General features: G+C 39.3%; 1 protein-coding gene across 1 annotated transcript; it reads left to right on the forward strand.

Moving 5' to 3' along the window:
• Nucleotides 1–1648: 1648 nt before the first annotated feature.
• Nucleotides 1649–18965, forward strand: LOC309517468 (uncharacterized protein; the record flags this gene model as incomplete). Its single annotated transcript, XM_082196700.1, has 2 exons — nt 1649–2533; nt 17975–18965. The coding sequence occupies 2 exons, from the start codon at nt 1649–1651 to the stop codon at nt 18959–18961; spliced, it is 1872 nt and encodes a 623-aa protein (XP_082052826.1). The 3' UTR covers nt 18962–18965.
• Between the last annotated feature and the right edge of the window lie 822 nt (nt 18966–19787).

Raw genomic sequence — 19787 nt, forward strand, 5'->3', positions numbered from 1 at the left:
AGCATGGGGTAAAAAAAAGCAAAGACTGAAACTATATTAAATCAAGGTGGTGTTTTTTCTGTTTGTTTGTTTGTTTTCAAATTTAGCAAGGAAAAGTGGGGAAGCATGTGGTGAATGTTTTTGGAGTTTGTAAAACTTCATACCTGGGATTAAGAAGAAACCTGTGTCCCTCCAAAAATTTAAGTTTCATCATGCCTGACGATTGGCTATGCTGCCTGGGGCTACTGAGAGTTGGTAAACAACAATAACAGGAGAGCCACTGGTGCCTCATCCTTGGAGTAAATATTAGAGTTGGTTCAGATAAAATTTCAGGAGGCTTTTGGCACCAAACCTCACATCATCCTGGCTTCTCTTCTTCTTTGCCGTCACCCAGAAAGACATTCTGAGTAGGTGTTTGTAAATAAGAGCTCCGGTTAAACCACAGAGCCTAGGACTTGCTGATCAGAAGGTCAGCAGTTCGAATTTCCACGACGGGGTGAGCTCCCGTTGCTCGGTCCCTGCTCCTGCCAACCTAGCAGTTTGAAAGTATGTCAAGGTGCAAGTAGATAAATAGGTACTGCTCCAGCGGGAAGGTAAATGGCGTTTCTGTGCACTGCTCTGGTTTGCCAGAAGTGGCTTAGTCATGCTGGCCACATGACCCGGAAGAACTGTCTGCGGACAAACGCCGGCTCCCTCAGCCAATAAAGCGAGATGAGCGCCACAACCCCAGAGTCGGTCACGACTGGACCTAATGGTCAGGGGTCCCTTTACCTTAAGGATTGTTAGAAAGCTTTTTGCTTATTACAACTACTACCATTCTGGGTTTTGTCTCTATTCCAGGAATGACTAACTTGGAAAGGTGGTACAATTAATAATAATAATAATAATAATAATAATAATAATAATAATAATTTATTTCTACCCCACCCATCTGGCTGGCTCTCCTCAGACACTCTGGGCGGCTTCCAACAATACATTAAAACATTAAACAACAATAAAATACATTAAAACATTCGTCATTAAAAACCTCCCTAAACAGGCCTTCCTTCAGATGTCTTTATTGAGCTGTTGCTTACTAGGCTAATGGGGAGGTGGGCAGGACAGAGGGGAAGTCCATTTGGGGGGGGGCTCACTGGCAGAGTCACTTTTTGCTGGCAAGTGGCAACAATGTCACTGTCAAAAAGTTGGCAGCAAGGCACAATTCCATTACACCAGCCACTCCTGCTCTGTTATGTGTTCTCATATATATCATTATTATATAAATATTACGTATTATGTCACAATGATTGCATCTTTCTGAAGACTTTTTCTCTCAAGTAATTCATATTTAATGTAAGCTTAATGAAAGTACAATATACTGTATGCCAGGATCTATAGGAGACACAGCTGTATGTTCTTTATCTCACACATTCTAGTTATCATGAGCAACTTATGGTCTCCTTAGCTATTGTTATGTGAGAGGAGAACTTCATAGTAATAGGAAACCTACTGCAACACATTCTGCTCTCTGGCTTTTTTGAATCTCACCTGACGGACATTACTAAATTCAATTTGAATTAATAATAGCACTTGAGGTTAACTCTTCTTTAGACAATGCAATAATGTTAACAACTTTCTTCCTTTTTTCCCTTCCATAGAGCATTTTGCAATTTAAATCAGAGATGAAAAGATGTCTAACCAAACTTCTGTGAACACGTTTCTGCTCTTGGAGTTTTCTAATGTTCGAGAACTGCAGATAACACAATTCTTTGTGTTCTTGCTTTTTTATTTGGCCACTGTCACAGGAAATCTTCTCATCATTTCTGCAGTAGCTCTTGATCATCACCTTCACACTCCTATGTATTTCTTCCTGATGAACTTAGCTGTGACTGATCTTGGCTCAGTTTCAGTCACAATACCCAAATCGATGTCAAATTCCCTTTCAAATACTAGGGTGATTTCTTATTCTGGATGTGTCACTCAGGTTTATTTCTTTCTGCTTTTTGCAGCATCAGATTACACCCTCCTCACTGTCATGGCACATGATCGGTATGTCGCCATCTGCAATCCGCTACGGTATGAGGCAATTATGAATCAAGGTGCCTGCATTCAGATGGCGGGCAGTGCATGGCTCAGTGGTATTCTCTATGCTGTGCTGCACACTGGCAGCACTTTTGCCATGACATTCTGCTCCAATATTGTTGATCAGTTTTTCTGTGAGGTCCCTCAGCTTGTAAAGATCTCCTGCTCAAAGTTATACATACTTGAAAATGCACTTCTTTTCTTAAGTGTTGCTATAGCATTTGGCTGTTTTATTTTTATAATTGTAACCTATGTCCAGATCTTCAGTACAGTTCTGAGAATGCCCTCATCACAGGGAAGGCAAAAAGCTTTCTCAACTTGCATTCCCCACCTTGTTGTTTTCTCCATGTTCCTATTTGGTGGAGCACTTGTTTACCTAAGACCCATACAGCATGCCTCCTCACATACAAATATGGTCTTTGCTGTCATATATTCCGTGATTCCACCCATGATGAATCCAGTGATCTATAGCATGAGGAATAAGGAGATTAAGGTCGCTATGTCCAAGATTTTAGGATTGAAATAGCTTTCTAAGGATACAATTTGTGGTGTTATTCTTTATGCAGGGTTTTGTATGTAATGATGTTAAAGTGTATGAATGTTTTGATACACAATCAAAGTAGGGGAAGTTAATGTGGTCCCCATGTTGTTGGAATTCAACTCCCATCTGTCTCAGCCAGCATGGCCAATGTGTGCTTTGTCCATTGCAGTCCTAAATATCTTCTCTTGTTTGTTATAGAAGAAAAATGTCAGCAGTTTTAGAACTATTTCAAAGCATTAATCCTATTGTAATTTAAGTATGCTTAGGGTTTTAAAGAAACAGAGCCATTTTTAATCGCTCAATCATCCCGTTTTAAATTTGTTAAGCAATCTAGTGCATTTTCATAAATGGGTGTGCCTATATGTATCTCACGCTGCAAAAATAATATTGGTTCTTTCTTAGATATTGAAAGAAATATGAGATAACTTACAACTGAATATAAAAATCAGTCACTCGTTGCTCAAATAAAAATATAAGCTTCAAACATTTCCTTCTACATTCCATCAACCTGGTTTGAGTAGTTAATGGCACATGTGTTGCGATTCACCTAAAATTGGTGTGATACACCATTCATCTGAATAAGAATGGAACATTCTAACATCTTGATGTAGGCCTGATATGCACAGATCCCCATTCCCCGCCCTCGCTTCTAATTCCCTTGATGTTGATATAATGTGAGGTTTCTTTCTGTTAAAATGCAAACAGATATAATTCTGTTCTTCTATGTTATACAGGTGTAATATCTTGTGCTATAGGATTGGAGGCTTTGTTTAGCTGATGCTTGTGGTTCTCAAACAAAACAAGGCTGTAATTTTGATATACAGTATGTAATGTTGGAATAAAGCAGAGGGTTCACGTCAGTCTCTTTGTTAAGATAAGAGACCTGGCTAAGACTGTTAAACGCCCTATTTGCATGACTAAAGAGCTGCACATGTTTCCATAGGAACAACTAGCTAATGGTGCTTCCAGAAGTAGGGTGCAAGTCTTTGCCTCTCAACCGAATGGAGACTAGGTCATCTTGTAAGAAGGAGAATAGGCAGGGAACTGAAAACTAGAAAGACAGAGACTGGAAATGCTCACTGTGCTGAAACCAAAGCTATGGTCTTGCAGACCCATAGAGACATAATGGGGAAGCAAGGCATTGTTATAAGAATTCTAAGATCTCAAATATAAAATAAATATTCATAAATGCATACATATCTAAATATATAAACCATGTGTCTGACATAGTACAGGAGAGCAATCCTGAAATCATTTTGACTCTCTGAATGACCTGAAATATTCCTCTATAGTAAGGGAAAGCCTTCTCATTGTCTTTTTGCTTACAAATTCTGTCTTAAGGGCATATTTGTGTATGAATAAGGTGAGCCTGCGACCAGGATACAGGAACTAAAATATTAACCATCACAAAACCATCACAATGGCTAGGCTGCTCAGGTAATGCAATCAGCGACAAATTATCAGATATCCTGGCAGACAGGATTTCTGCTGTAGACCACCTCCTATGATGTATATATGATGATATTGGGGTTATCTTTGGACTAAGGGGGTTGGGCCATGTCAAAAGTCTTTAAAGGATGCACACTTTTGTTCAGGAGGGGGAGGGAATTCTGTTTCAACAGAAAAAATAAATATCTACCTTGCTTTCCACTGGATCTAGCCTCTATCCATTTTTCTCTGACCAATCATGGACTTAGGGGATTCAGAGTCCCTTGGGGAGTTGGGCAGCAAAAGCCAAACTCCAATTTTTATATCAGTATGCCAGAGTGTTAATGCTGTGACTCTTCCCATCTTATGCTCAGATTGTATATATTTATAAAAATAAAACCATATATCCTGAAAACACCACAATTTCCAGTGACTTCATCCCAAGGAAACCAAACCTGGGCAAGTTTTGGCACCCATGGAGTCTCTCACCACTTAGAGACGGGAGCGCATGCAACACTAGCATAGTCATTCCTCTGATTTCATGGATCAGGAGTGTTCAGTACACCAGCCCTAGCCATCACTCCGTAAGGCAGTGAGATCAGAGGCAGAATTAGGGGAGTGAAACTGGTTCGTCCACACTGGGTGCCAAGCCGAGAAGACGCCACAGGCTTGATGAAGAACAGAAGTTGAGAGGTTGGGGGTGCTGAATTTTGGCATTGCACGTGGTGCCACTGAAATTTTAAATCCCGAAGTCTGGCACTGGTGGGAAGTAGCTACACTCTGCCAATGGTCAGAAACTGATTCCTCTGTCTTGGTGTTGGCATTCTTACATAAACATACTCTGTCATCATAGCCTAGTTGCATCAATGGTTAGGTACAGTTTTCTTCCTCTCAAATTAAAAAAAAAAAGACTGGTATGTGGCTGATGTAAATCTGATTAGCCAAGCAGCAGGAAATGGTGGGGGTTGAGGGTGTTCCAAATTGTTGTTGTGAGTGGGTGGGTGTTATGATGTGTCTGTTTGCACTGCCAGCATTCATGTATGTTCAGCTGTTCCACCTGGCCTTTGGTTTGGACTCAGTCTGACCCTTACGTTTCCCTCCCCTTACTGTTTTGATCTTTGGACTACTTTTAAAATGAGGCTGCATTTTAAATTGCATTTTTTTTTTATAATATTTTTTATTAGTTTTACAAAAGTTTTTATAACAGACAAACACAAAAAAGAAAACAAACAAACAAACAAGTATAATTTCATAATGTCATTTCATAAACTTCTTTCCTCGGACTTCCCCATACCTCCCCTTTCTGCATCCTCATGTCCAAATTTTATAGCAACTTATAAATGTTTTTTCCAACTCTAATTCATCATAGTCCTTTCTTATTCTAATCTTATATTACTGCAACCCTTTCTCTCTATAGAATCTCGACATTCTAAGCTTCATCAAGTTTATAGTAGTCCTTAAGATAAATCTTGAATTTCTTCCAATCTTCTTCCGCAGTCTCCTTTCCCTGGTCTCGAATTCTGCTCGTCATTTCCGCCAATGTCATATAGTCAATCACTTTCATCTGCCATTCTTCCACGGTGGGTAGATCTTGTGTCTTCCAATACTTTGCGATCAATATTCTTGCTGCTGTTGTTGCGTACATAAAGAATGTTCTATCCTTTTTTTGCACCAATTGGCCGACAATGCCCAAGAGAAAGGCCTCTGGTTTCTTAAGAAAGGTATATTTAAATACCTTTTTCATTTCATTATATATCATCTCCCAGAAGACCTTAATCTTCGGGCATGTCCACCAAAGATGATAAAAAGTACCTTCAGTTTCCTTACATTTCCAGCATTTATTGTCAGGCAAATGGTAAATTTTTGCTAGCTTAACTGGGGTCATGTACCACCTGTATACCATTTTCATCACATTTTCCTTTAAGGCACTACATGCCGTAAATTTAATTCCGGTGTTCCACAACCTTTCCCAGTCAGCAGACATAATATTATGACCAATGTCCTGTGCCCACTTAATCATAGCTGATTTAACTATTTCATCTTGTGTGTTCCATTTCAACAGCAAGTTATACATTCTTGACAAATTCTTAGTATTGGGTTCTAGCAGTTCTGTCTCGAGTTTTGATTTTTCCACCTGGAAGCCAATTTTCCTGTCTTGTTTAAAAACCTCCATTATTTGATAATAGTGGAGCCAATCTTGTACTTTGGGTTTTAGTTTTTCATGGCTCTTTAATTTCAGTTTCTCTCCATCCTGTTCTAAAATCTCACAATACTTTGGCCATCCGACCTCCATATTAACTTTCTTATGGGCCTTCGCCTCTAAGGGTGACAACCATCTAGGGGTTTTGTTTTCCAACAGGTCTTTATATCTCATCCAAACATTGAACAACGCTTTCCTTACAATGTGATTTTTAAAGGCACTATGCACTTTGATTTTGTCATACCATAAATATGCATGCCAACCGAATGCGTTATTGAAACCTTCTAAGTCCAAGATATCTGTATTCTCGAGGAGCATCCACTCTTTCAGCCAGCAGAATGCTGCTGCCTCATAGTACAATTTTAAATTGCATTTTAACCTGTATTTTAAATTTTTCTGTATTATGTTTTTATTGTAATTTTACTGGTGTTAGCTGCCCTAAGCCCAGCTCTGGCCGGGGAGGGTGGGGTATAAATAAAAATTATTATTATTATTATTATTATTATTATTATTATTATTATTATTTACATACAGCTGAGAAGTTTAGGATCTTTTGCTGGAGTTATGACGTGTTCTTGTGATGGATGTGTGTTAACCCCTAATCTTATGCCCACGAGAATTTCTCACACAAAGAAACAAAGAAAGCATGGTTTATTATATAAAATAGGAGTGACAGAATATATAAAAATGCTGCTTTAGATAGCAAAGTTACAATCTAGGAAGTAGCACATTACAATACATACACACTTTGATTAAAGAACAAAAGATCCCCTAACTATTCTAAAAGCCTAGAGAACCAAAAATGGGGAGGAAGGGGGGAGTATGCCTGTCCTTAAAGTGAAGCAGATATACAGAGTCCTAGGGATCACTGGTTTAAGTGCTGTCCTGTTAGAGCTGTGGGAGCTTTGCATCATTTTTATATATACATTTTGCCAAGGCATACCAGTAGAGGGGAGGGGGTTGTGAAATGAGTGATTCCTACAATCTCTATAGTTACACTAGTGGCCAAAATTGTGGAAACCTTTTGGGGAAAAGTGTATTTCCAAGGTTTGATGGCTCATAACACCACTTTATTCTGGAGTAATACCATAAAAATATATATCAATGGAAAAACAATTTAATGAAGAATGCATTAAACTCAAGAGAGCAAATCTCTAGGAACACAAACCAGATATTACTGTACCCTCCTCCCCTTGCTGAATATATCTTTTTGGCCATCAAGGACTGGTTGGGTTTCATATGCTTTTATGGAGGACTATCCAAATGCACAGACAGCTGAAGTCCTTAGAGGAGAAAGCACATCTGAAGGTAAGAGAAAAATATTACTAAATTAATTCATATAGTTCAAACCTTACCTAACACCATATGAGTTACTTAATGGATCTCACATGTATATCCATTAAATCACTGGTTGCCAACTAATAGGTCATGGCCCGATTCAGTATAGGCTGCAACAGGAGCACCACCACCATGCAAATGTATAGTACAGGATTAATCAATTTTTCTCAACTTTATGTGTGGGTTAAAAGCAGGTCCTGAGTTGGAAAATGTTGAAGTTTGTTTGTTTGTTTGTTTATAAGAAAATCTTGATGAATGTGAGTTTTTTCCTGGGCGTGGGAATCCTTTTTTATTCTTCACACACACAAAAAATAAATGAGTTCTTTAAGTTTTAAAAACAGGGTGTTGTGTTGGCTATAATGCAGAACCACAATCAATAAAGCAAGAGCTGCCTTTAACATTTCAAACTGAAGTGAATTTGGGGGTTTCTTCAGTGGCAAAACATCCGAGGAAAGTAGGAAGAGGGACTTAAGGAGAGATTGAATGAGTTTTCGCAAGCCTTCCAAAATTTATTTGAAAGTTTCCATATGTATTGGGAAATTGAAAGGTTTTAACTAAGCTAGTGAAATTTCAGAGGAGGAAAGAGAGTTTGTGCTCCTTTCATAATATACTGTGGCTTCTCTGATGCTTTGATGGCAGAATACTTTTTACCTGCTGCATCTGAAAAAATCATTAACTTTCTGCTTATTTTCAAAGTGCCTGGTTCTCATGTAACAGATTTTATCACATTGTGGATCTATTCAGCTGCAGCCCCATGCACTCTTAACTGAAAATTACATCCAAATTGAACATAAGTAGGACAGGACTGTATGTCAGTGAGTTGTAAGAACCACTTTCAATGTGTTTAGGTCTTTTACCCTCACTCTCCCAATTTTTCTCTCACAATTCTTTAAGCGCTTATTTATATAGTATTTTTCCCAGTGCACTTTTGTTCCCTTCTGATATTATCCCCCTCAAAAATGGCATCCTGTGGAGGATAGTAGGTGCTGATATTCAACAGGAGTAAACTTAAAATCCTTTGGTGTGCAGGGTTACGCTGTGTGCACAGTCCCCATTTCTCTGTGTGCTCCTATCACTGGTTTGAGAAGTGGTATACACACAGCATAAGCCACAAGCCACATGTCTCTGGTCATTTTTTAAGAACTGCTGCATTTCCTCCCAAACCACATTTGATCCAAGTTGTGAAGAGTGACCTAGCTACATTTCAAGCTGGTATTTAGTAGACATCCTTAGCTGTTCTAATCCCACACCCAAAATATCTATCCAGTACTATAACTTTTGTGGAAACTTTTTGGAAACTCAACCTAGGCATTGTTTCTTGTCTTACAGTTGAGTTTGTTACTTATCTCCCTCAAAATTCTTCAGATGTTATTTTACATCACCCAGAATGCTGAAGTTACATCCATGGGAGCTCTGAAGGCTGCTGATGTCCTTCGCAACTCATGGTGCAGGCAAGAGCAATGTGTTATTTTGTAATTGCAACTTTTGTTTTGCAACTATTTTAAGACTGCTTCCAGTAAAATTTTGAAACTCATTCTTATGTTGGAGAGCAAATTCTCTACTCTACACAAGGTCCAGATCGGGGATTCCAATGCACCATATATATATATATATATATATATATTTGGGGGGGGGGTTGGCATCCATTGTCTTGGAGACAATGGAGTGCACCTCCAGGAGTATGAAATGTTAAATTCTCCAGGCTGAAGTGTTATATTACTAGAATATTCTGCTGTCATTAAAACTTTGTACTTCTGTTTCTTTTTGCAGAAAGCATGGACCAAAGCAAAGACCAAACTATAGCTAACCAATCCTTTGTTTCAGAGTTTCTACTCCTGGAATTCTCAAAAGTTTGGGAATTTCAGATAATACACTTTGTAATATTCCTGGTATTGTACTTGGCAACTGTAACAGGGAATCTTCTCATCATCTCTGTAGTAGCCTGTGACCATCATCTGCACACCCCCATGTACCTCTTTCTAATGAACTTAGCCATGCAGGACCTGGGCCAAGTTTCAGTTATTATTCCCAAATCCATGGCCAATTCACTCATGAATTCTAGGCACATTTCTTATTCTGGATGCGTTGCTCAAGTCCTATTCTTCACCTTCTTCATATCTACTGATTTTTTCCTCCTCATAGTCATGGCCTATGATCGGTATGTTGCTATTTGCAACCCACTGCAATATCAGATGGTGATGAACCTGAGAGCCTGCACTGAAATGATTTTTACTTCATGCGTCACTGGGTTTCTTTATGCAGGTTTGCACACTGTCAGCACTTTTGCAACTCCTTTCTGCTCCAATGTTGTCAATCAGTTTTTCTGTGAAATCCCACAGTTAGTAAAGCTTTCCTGTTCTAAGAAAAATCAAATTGAAACTGGAATTGTGCTGTTGTTTGCTCTCGTTGGGCTAGGCTGCTTTATATTTGTTCTTGTGACATATGTACAGATTTTTAGTGCGGTGTTAAGGATGCCATCTGCACAGGGAAGACAAAAGGCCTTCTCTACCTGCCTTCCACATCTCATGGTATTCTCCACATTTATGGTCACAGTCTTGTTTTCCTATTTGAGTCCCATGACTAATACAGCAACACATTTAGATTTGTTTTTTACTGTGATATATTCTATGGTCCCACCTTTGCTGAACCCACTGATTTACAGCATGAGAAATAAAGAGATCAAGGCTGCTTTGTCAAATATGTTAAGGTTGAAAACATCTTCAAATAAATTTGTTTTTAGTTTTCTAATATAGAAATTAATATAGTCATTTTCTTTAGGTATGGATATGAGTGTCACATGGATGTTTCACATTGATTTCAATGGGACCAAATAAAACTAAATCTGAATCCATCAATTGGTTGTTGTCTAACTATATGGATCTGCTAACATAAGGGTCTACATAAAGGAACTTCTACTACTTCTTTTCTTCCTGTACATGCTTATGCCCTTCTAAATTTGTTCTTGGAGGTCCCCCAATGTCTCCAGAGTGGGAAAATGCATGCCTCCACCCTTCACTTCATCATAGACCACATTGTTCCCCAAGGTAGACTCCTTGAGCATTTTGTTGAAAGACCAGCCACACCACCACAGCTACTCTGCCATTGCTTTGCATCGTTCCCAGGTGTGCCACAACTGCAAAGTCACCGTCAACTGGCAGATCGATCTGGAGCTCTATGTCTCCTATGTGTACCTCAGCTTGTTCTACTATTTTGACTATGATGATATGGCCCTGAATAGCATTGCCAAGTACTTCATTTTTTATTTTTTTTTGAAAAACAGCTTTGACACTTTGCAAACCTTTCGGAGGATTTTTACAATCAAGTGGTGTATAAATTTTATGAAATAAATAAATTATTTATGCAATCACACATAACACAATCTAATTGAATATTTAGTGTACATAAGGATGTTTATTTATTTAATGGATTTATACCCCTCCTTTTGGTGAGGGATTATACCAAGGTAGCAAACACAAATATATACATTAAATGTACAACAATATATAAATTCATAATTAACATTAATGGTTTAAAGTATGTTTAATTCTTCATTGAATAGCAGCCACAAATTCTGGTACTCACTTGTGTATTGTTCTCAAGACTGTTCCACAATAACTGCTCTTTGCAATCACATGCTTCCATTGACCTTCTATTTTAACATCTTTTTATTGAGATATAGGGAACTATATTATAAGTCCTATTTTTACTCACCTGTAAATCCTACAAACAAACAGAGCAAGGAGAGATAAGTGCAGTAAGCTCCACCCATCCCCAACATTTCTATCTTTTTACTCTCTGACTTGTCGTGAAGGAATGGGACTGTTTAAAAAGAAATGAACATTTTGCAAGCAGTTGGGTTTGAGAATAATGGAGTTAATTTGCTTCCTGAAGTCAACCATGTATTGCAGGTGATCACTTCAGGAGATGTTAAAATGAGGAAGTAAAACATGGATTTGAGGCAGCCTGATCTATAAAGAGGATAAAGGACTCTAACTGAAATAATTTTGCTTAATGGAATTTTTGCAAATAGAAACCCCTTAGATAAGACTAGCAGGATGCTTTTATTGTGTTTGTACACCTAATTCAGCTGAATCCCAAACCAAGTGGAGTAATTGGGGGATACCATGGATTGCAACACTGAATGGAAAAGAAAGTTAGATGATAATGAAGGTGAGGAGGATAAATAGGCCAAACTTCATTCCAATTAACTCAATGTTTGCCTTAAAATTAAGAATTCCATTGTCTAGTCTATCCTTGTTAATAATGTGTTCTATTTCAAGCTAAACAAACCCAACTCCCTCAACTGTTCCTCATAAGGCTTCCTTTCCAGACTCTTGGTTATCTTGGCCACCATTCTTTGCACATATTCCAGCTTGTCATGCAAACTAAATATGACATAATAGGCATCACTGAAACCTGGTGGGATAAGTCCCACAATTGGAATGTAATAATGGGGGGATACAATCTATTTCAGAGAAACAGACCAGACAAGAAAGGAGGAGGAGTGGCGTTATATGTCAGGGATGTGTATACCTGTGAAGAGATCCAAGATTTAGATCCTCAAAGCCAAGTGAGAGCATTTGGGTCAAAATTAAGGGAGAGAAGAATAACAGAGCCCTCATTGTGGGAGTTTACTATAGATCCCCAAGCCAAACGGAGGACATAGATGATGCCTTCCTGGAACAGATGGCCAAGCATGCAAAAGGAAGGGAGATAGTAGTAATGGGGGACTTCAATTACCCGGATATTTGTTGGACGTCAAACTCAGCCAAGAGCATAAGGTCAAACAGATTCCTCACTGGCCTTGCAGACAACTTCATTGTCCAGAAAGTGGGAGAAGCAACAAGAGGAACAGCCATTTTAGATCTGGTCCTAACCAATGTTGATGACCTGGTTAGTGGGGTAGAAGTGGAAGGATCATTAGGTGCGAGTGATCATGCTCTTCTTAAGTTTACTATACAGCGGAAAGGAGCAGCCAAGCATACTAGGACTCAATTTCTTGACTTTAAGAAAGCCGACTTCATAAAACTTAGGGAAGTGCTGGGTGAGATCCCATGGACAACAATACTAAAAGGAAAGGGAGTTCATGATGGCTGGGAGTTTGTTAAGAGGGAGATAGTAAAAGCACAACGTCAGGCAATACCAATGAGACAGAAACATGGAAGGTGCCTAAAGAAGCCAGGGTGGCTATCTAAAGAACTTTTAACTGAATTAAGATTTAAAAAGGATGTGTACAAAAAATGGAAAAGGGGGGAAACCACCAAAGAGGAATTCAAACAAATAGCCAGCACGTGTAGACACAAAGTCAGAAAAGCTAAAGCACAGAATGAACTCAGGCTTGCTAGAGAGGTTAAAAGCAACAAAAAAGGCTTTTATGGGTATGTTCGTAGCAAAAGGAAGAACAAAGAAACAGTGGGGTCACTCAGAGGAGAAGATGGTGAAATGCAAACAGGGGACACAGAAAGGGCTGAACTCCTCAATGCCTTCTTTGCCTCAGTCTTCTCTGATAAAGAAAACAATGCCCGACCTGAAGAATTTGGAGCAAATGATTCAGCAAAGGAAACACAGCCCAGAATAACTAAGGAGATAGTACAAGAATATTTGGCTAGTTTAGATGTATTCAAGTCTCCAGGGCCAGATGAACTGCATCCAAGAGTATTAAAAGAACTGGCAGATGTGATCTCAGAACCACTGGCAGTCATCTTTGAGAATTCCTGGAGAACAGGCGAAGTCCCGGCAGACTGGAGGAGGGCAAATGTTGTCCCTATTTTCAAAAAGGGGAAAAGAGAGGACCCAAATAATTACCGCCCAGTCAGTCTGACATCAATAGCAGGGAAGATTCTGGAGCAGATCATTAAGCAAACAGTCTGTGAGCACCTAGAAAGGAATGCTGTGATCACCAATAGTCAGCATGGATTTCTGAAAAATAAGTCATGTCAGACTAACCTGATCTCGTTTTTTGACAGAATTACAAGCCTGGTAGATGAAGGGAATGCAGTGGATGTAGCCTACCTTGATTTCAGCAAGGCATTTGACAAGGTGCCCCATGATATTCTTGTAAAGAAGCTGGTAAAATGCGGTCTTGACTATGCTACCACTCAGTGGATTTGTAACTGGCTGACTGACCGAACCCAAAGGGTGCTCATCAATGGTTCCTCTTCATCCTGGAGAAGAGTGACTAGTGGGGTGCCACAGGGTTCTGTCTTGGGCCCGGTCTTATTCAACATCTTTATCAACGACTTGGATGATGGACTCAAGGGCATCCTGATCAAATTTGCAGATGACACCAAACTGGGAGGGGTGGCTAACTCCCCAGAGGACAGGATCACACTTCAAAACAACCTTGACAGATTACAGAACTGGGCCAAAACAAACAAGATGAATTTTAACAGGGAGAAATGTAAAGTATTGCACTTGGGCAAAAAAAATGAGAGGCACAAATACAAGATGGGTGACACCTGGCTTGAGAGCAGTACATGTGAAAAGGATCTAGGAGTCTTGGTTGACCACAAACTTGACATGAGCCAACAGTGTGACGCGGTAGCCAAAAAAGCCAATGCAATTCTGGGCTGCATCAATAGGAGTATAGCATCTAGATCAAGGGAAGTAATAGTGCCACTGTATTCTGCTCTGGTCAGACCTCACCTGGAGTACTGTGTCCAGTTCTGGGCACCACAATTCAAGAAGGACACTGACAAACTGGAACGTGTCCAGAGGAGGGCAACCAAAATGGTCAAAGGCCTGGAAACGATGCCTTATGAGGAACGGCTAAGGGAGCTGGGCATGTTTAGCCTGGAGAAGAGGAGGTTAAGGGGTGATATGATAGCCATGTTCAAATATATAAAAGGATGTCACATAGAGGAGGGAGAAAGGTTGTTTTCTGCTGCTCCAGACAAACGTACACGGAGCAATGGATCCAAACTACAAGAAAGAAGATTCCACCTAAACATTAGGAAGAACTTCCTGACAGTAAGAGCTGTTCGACAGTGGAATTTGCTGCCAAGGAGTGTGGTGGAGTCTCCTACTTTGGAGGTCTTTAAGCAGAGGCTTGACAACCATATGTCAGGAGTGCTCTGATGGTGTTTCCTGCTTGGCAGGGGGTTGGACTCGATGGCCCTTGTGGTCTCTTCCAACTCTATGATTCTATGATTCTATGATTCTATCCTTCTTAAATTGTGAAACCCAGAACTACACAATATTCTAGATGTGATCTGACCAAGGCAGAATAAAGTGATACTATTACTTCCCTTGATTGGGACACTATACTTCTGCTGATGCAGCCTAGAATAGCATTATATTTATTTTTTGTTGTTGTTAAAACACACTGTTGACACATCTTTTTTTTTTATAATCATATTTATTAAAATTTCCAATAATAACAGAATAAGAAAATAAGAAAGATAAAGAAAAGAAAGAAAAAGAGAGACTAGTTTAAACCCTTCTTTTCATAACCTTCTTTCTGGGACTTCCTCCTTCCCCTCCCGACTGTATTCCCCTTTCCCTAAGTTGGTTCCACAAGTTCTCATCCCCAATTTAAGCCTAATATATTTTACTCATAGACCAAATTAAATTTACACCATCTTGACGTCACTCCTCATCTTGTAATAAAACAAAGTTTTATTACAAGTTTTTTGCTGGTTAAATTTTGTTACAATTTGATACAAATATGGATATAAACTGTCGGGAAAAAAGAAACAACAAATTGACTTTTGGATTAGAGGATACAAAGTTATTGTAATCCCTCTAGAGGGGTTTCGGGACATTACAAGTGTCGTATGTGGAAAACTACTCTGGGATGTGCACAGGTCTTATCTCCTGGGAAAGCTGCAGAACTGAAATATTATTTTGTCTACAGAGGTGACCATAATACAATAGAATCTTCTATTGAAGCAAGAAAGGAACTGGACGTAAGTCTTTTTCCCTGAATAACAAACCTCTGTAGAGACATTAAATTTTGGAACAAGAATGTTTTGACAGCTGAACAAGACAGAAACCTGAGAAACCAAGAAATAAAAGAGCAAATGGCTGAATACGACACGGAAAGAATAACGGGAGGAGCAACAAAAGATTAAAGGAAGTTAAAGGCCTCTATTAGATTGGATTTTTGAAGTTAAACATCATTAAAACAACCAAATCTGAAGAAACCAGCAAGATGGACTGAGAAAAATTTGGCTGTGGACTTAAGATCTCCAGGCCGACAACATACAGACAAATGGACATGGGGAATCAAAACCAGGGAAGGGAGGGGGAATCTTAGAATCCACTGTTGACACATCTTAAGCTTGTGGTCTTCTAAAACCCCTAGATCCTTTTCACATGTACTACTGGCAATTCAGTGATTTAGTGCAGTTGTTTCTTCCTGTTAAATGTGGAACCTTACATTTGTCCCTACTGAAATTCATTTTTCGCGTCTCCGCTCCTCCACATGCAGCTGCTGGGTGACCTTGGGCCAGTCACACTTCTTTGAAGTCTCTCAGCCCCACTCACCTCACAGAGTGTCTGTTGTGGGGGAGGAAGGGAAAGGAGAATGTTAGCCGCTTTGAGACTCCTTAAAGGGAGTGAAAGGCGGGATATCAAATCCAAACTCTTCTTCTTCTTTTTTAGTTTGGGCCCAGGTCTGCAATCTGTTAAGGTTATATTGAATCCTGATTCTGTCTTTCATGGCATTAGCAACCCCTCCCAGTTTGGTGTCATCTGCAAACTTGATGAGCATCCCCTCAATTCCTTCGACCAAGTCATTTATAAAGACATTGAACAACAATGAGCTCATGACAGAACCCTGTGGCACCCTACTTGTCACTTGTTTCCAGGATTAGGTGTACTCTTTGGATTGGGTCAGCCAGCCAGCTACAAATCCAACTAACAGTTACCCCACTCAACCCACATTTTACCAGCTTCTTCCCAAAAATATCACTTTGCCAAAAGTCTTACTGAAATCAAGTTACACTACGTCCACAGCATTCCCCTGATCCACCAAGTTTGACACTCAATCCATCAAAAAAAGAAAAGAAAAAAAGGAATAAAGAAATGAGATTTGCATGGCATGACTTGTTTTTGAGAAACCCATGCTGGGTCTTGGTAATCACATCATCCTTTTCTATGTCCCCACAGACTGACTGTTGAATTATCTGTTCTCAAACTTTTCCTGGTATCAATGTCAAGAACTTAGGCATGTGCCTCATCTGTTTTCCTTAAATATGAGTCCCATTGTAAAGCCCAAGGATATAATTGTCAGATTCACCTTTCACTTAATTAAGAGGAATTACTCAAGAAAGAGTCAAAGTGCTAAAATTCCAGGATCCCAAGACCATTGTTTTACAAAATATACGTGGAGTCACTTTAGGGCACCACCACTACTCAGTCTTGTAATGGGGTATCCATATAATGGGGTATTCCATATAGATGAGGCTTCCCATTCAATCTGATGGTCATAGTGGATGGAATACTGCATTCGGCGACCTGCATTCAATTCATCCTTTAGGTGAATCCTAAATGTAATGTGACGATACTTGGATGGAACGTATGAGGGTTGGGAGACCCAAGCAAATGTAAAAGGGTAGCTGATGCTGTCCACAAGCACCAGCCTAATGTTATCTGTCTCCAGGAGTCACACCATGTTGAGTCTGTTGTATGCCTACTAAAACACAAGTATTTTTAAAACTGCTGTAAGGGGAATCCATTGATTCCCATTACCCAGATTGCATTAAAAATGTTGTTAGAATCAACTTACTCATATTGTGCTAAGAATGTGTCAATAATATTTGTGCAGGAATAACTCAGCCTTGAGCTAGCCTGATAACAAGTTCCATCCTCTTCTTGCTGAACAAGGTTTCCAGCTCTGATAATGCCTGCTTTTCCTCTGTGAATGTCACTTAATTTCTACATCCATGTGTATAAAGCTAAGGAAAGGGCTCTATATAAGCCTGTGTAATTTATACATCTGTGGAATCGACCCTGGTGAACTCCCCAGTGACTGTTGCTTCTTGTCGAAATAAAACTGCATTAAGCTTTCCTTGCTGTGTTCATAAACTAATTCCAACACACTATTATATTATACCCAGGGCCAGAAGTTCAAGAGGGGTTGCCATAATCTTAAATGCTACTTTTCATTCACCATAAGGTGAATGGTGACCCAGTTAGCTATTATGGCCCAAGTCCTTTATATTAATTCTAACTGCACTTTGGATCACGGACAATCTAAGTTCACCACCTGCACAACTCTCAAAATACACATCTGATTCAGTGTTGCTGAGCTGTACAAGACTCATGAGAATTAAACCTTCAGGGTGTGATTAGAAATGAGACATGCATAAACTCAATGCTGAAGCTTACCACTGTTAGAACAGATAGAGAGATGTTGAGAGAATATCACTAAGATTGTTACAGCTGAATAAGAAAGAAGTAATGTGATATATTTCTGTTCACAGGTACCAAACAAACATCAGAGAAGCACAATGTCTAACCAGTCAAGAGTGAATGGATTCCTTCTTCATGGATTTGCTGAAATCCAGCAGTTGCAGATATTCCACATCATCATCTTTGTCATGATGTATTTGGTGGCCTTCATAGAAAACCTTCTCATCATCACAGTCATCATCTATAGCCACCAGCTTCATACACCCATGTACTTCTTTCTGGCCAACCTGTCATTCCAAGACTTTGGCTCCATATCCGTTACAGTTCCCAAGTCCATTGCAAATTCATTGATGAAGACACAAACCATCTCTTACTCTGGATGTATCTGCCAAGTCTCCTTCCTTGTCTTCTTCATGGTCTCCCACTTCATCATTCTTGGTGTCATGGCATATGATCGTTATGTTGCCATCTGCAATCCACTGCATTATGAGACTGTTATGAACAAAAAAGCTTGCATTCAGATGGCAGCCAGTGCATGGATTGGTGGAGTTTTTTATTCAACTATGTACACTGGGGCTACATTCAGATTTGAGTTCTGTTCTAATGTCATCAATCAGTTCTTCTGTGAAATCCCACAACTGCTGAAAATCTCTTGCTCTGACTCATATCTCAATGAAATTTGGGTTCTGATTTTTGGGTCTTCTTTTGGCTTCATTTACTTTTCTCTAATTATTTTTTCTTATGTTCAGATCTTCAGAGCTATTCTGAGAATCCCATCCAGCCAAGGGAAGCAAAAATTCTTCTCAACTTGCTTGCCTCACTTTATTGTTATTTCCCTGTTTGTGGTAAGTGGCACCTTTGTCTATTTCAGACCAAGTTCCAGTTCCCCATCAGCATTTGACCTCTTGGTTTCTTCATTCTATTGCATGGTGCCACCAGTAATGAACCCACTCATATATAGCATGAGAAACAAGGAACTGAAAGTGGCATTCTGGAAACTGATTACTAACATTTCTCCCCCAATCCTTCGGCAAAAACCGTTCTCCAGTGCATTTTAAAAAACAGTTTCTGTTGTCTATATGCCTTGCCCAAAATTTCCATTCATATGTTTGTTTACTCAGAAGTAGGCAACACTGAAGTCAATGGGAATTACTCTCAGGTAAAGATTGTAGCCATATAGGGCTTTAGACCCATGCTAGCAGAGGCAGACGGAAATTGGAGGACCAATATACAAGCCAAGCCTTCTTTAGAGTGAATAAACTCCCAAACTGAGCAAATGTAGCTAGCTCACTGCTAGCATTTATATAATTGAATATAATTGAATATATACTCAGAAATAAACCTCATTGAATACATTTAGAGTTTTTGGCTATTGTGTATCAGACTGCAGATTTAATCTTTCCCATTGAAATCAGGAGGATCTAAAGCTTATTTAATATAGATGATTGTGTTGACTGCCAGTTGACTGGTAAATTATCACATGTTAAAATTCATAACAATGTTCTCCTTAAAAGCTTATACAGTGGTACCTTGGTTTAAGAACAGTTTAATTTATGAATAACTTGGATTAAGAACGCTGCAAATCCAGAAGTAGGTGTTTTGGTTTGTGAACTTTGCCTTGGAAGAAGAACATGTTCTGCTTCCTGTTGAGTGTGTTCCATTTGTAAATTGAGTCTGCCACTGCTATTGGAAAGCACACCTTGGTTTAAGAAATGACTTTCAGAACGGATTAAGCCCGTAAACAAGGTACCACTGTATTCCTCAACATTTGTATTTGTTATAAATTCTTGCTGTGGAAATGTAAGCCAATAGATAAAAAGTAATTTCATTCATGGGAGCTTACCTATGTACCCATTATTGCAGGTGTTGTAAATTTTCACCAAT

The sequence above is a fragment of the Podarcis vaucheri genome, assembly GCF_965113315.1.
Source record: "Podarcis vaucheri genome assembly, chromosome: 13".
In the NCBI taxonomy this organism is placed as follows: domain Eukaryota; kingdom Metazoa; phylum Chordata; class Lepidosauria; order Squamata; family Lacertidae; genus Podarcis; species Podarcis vaucheri.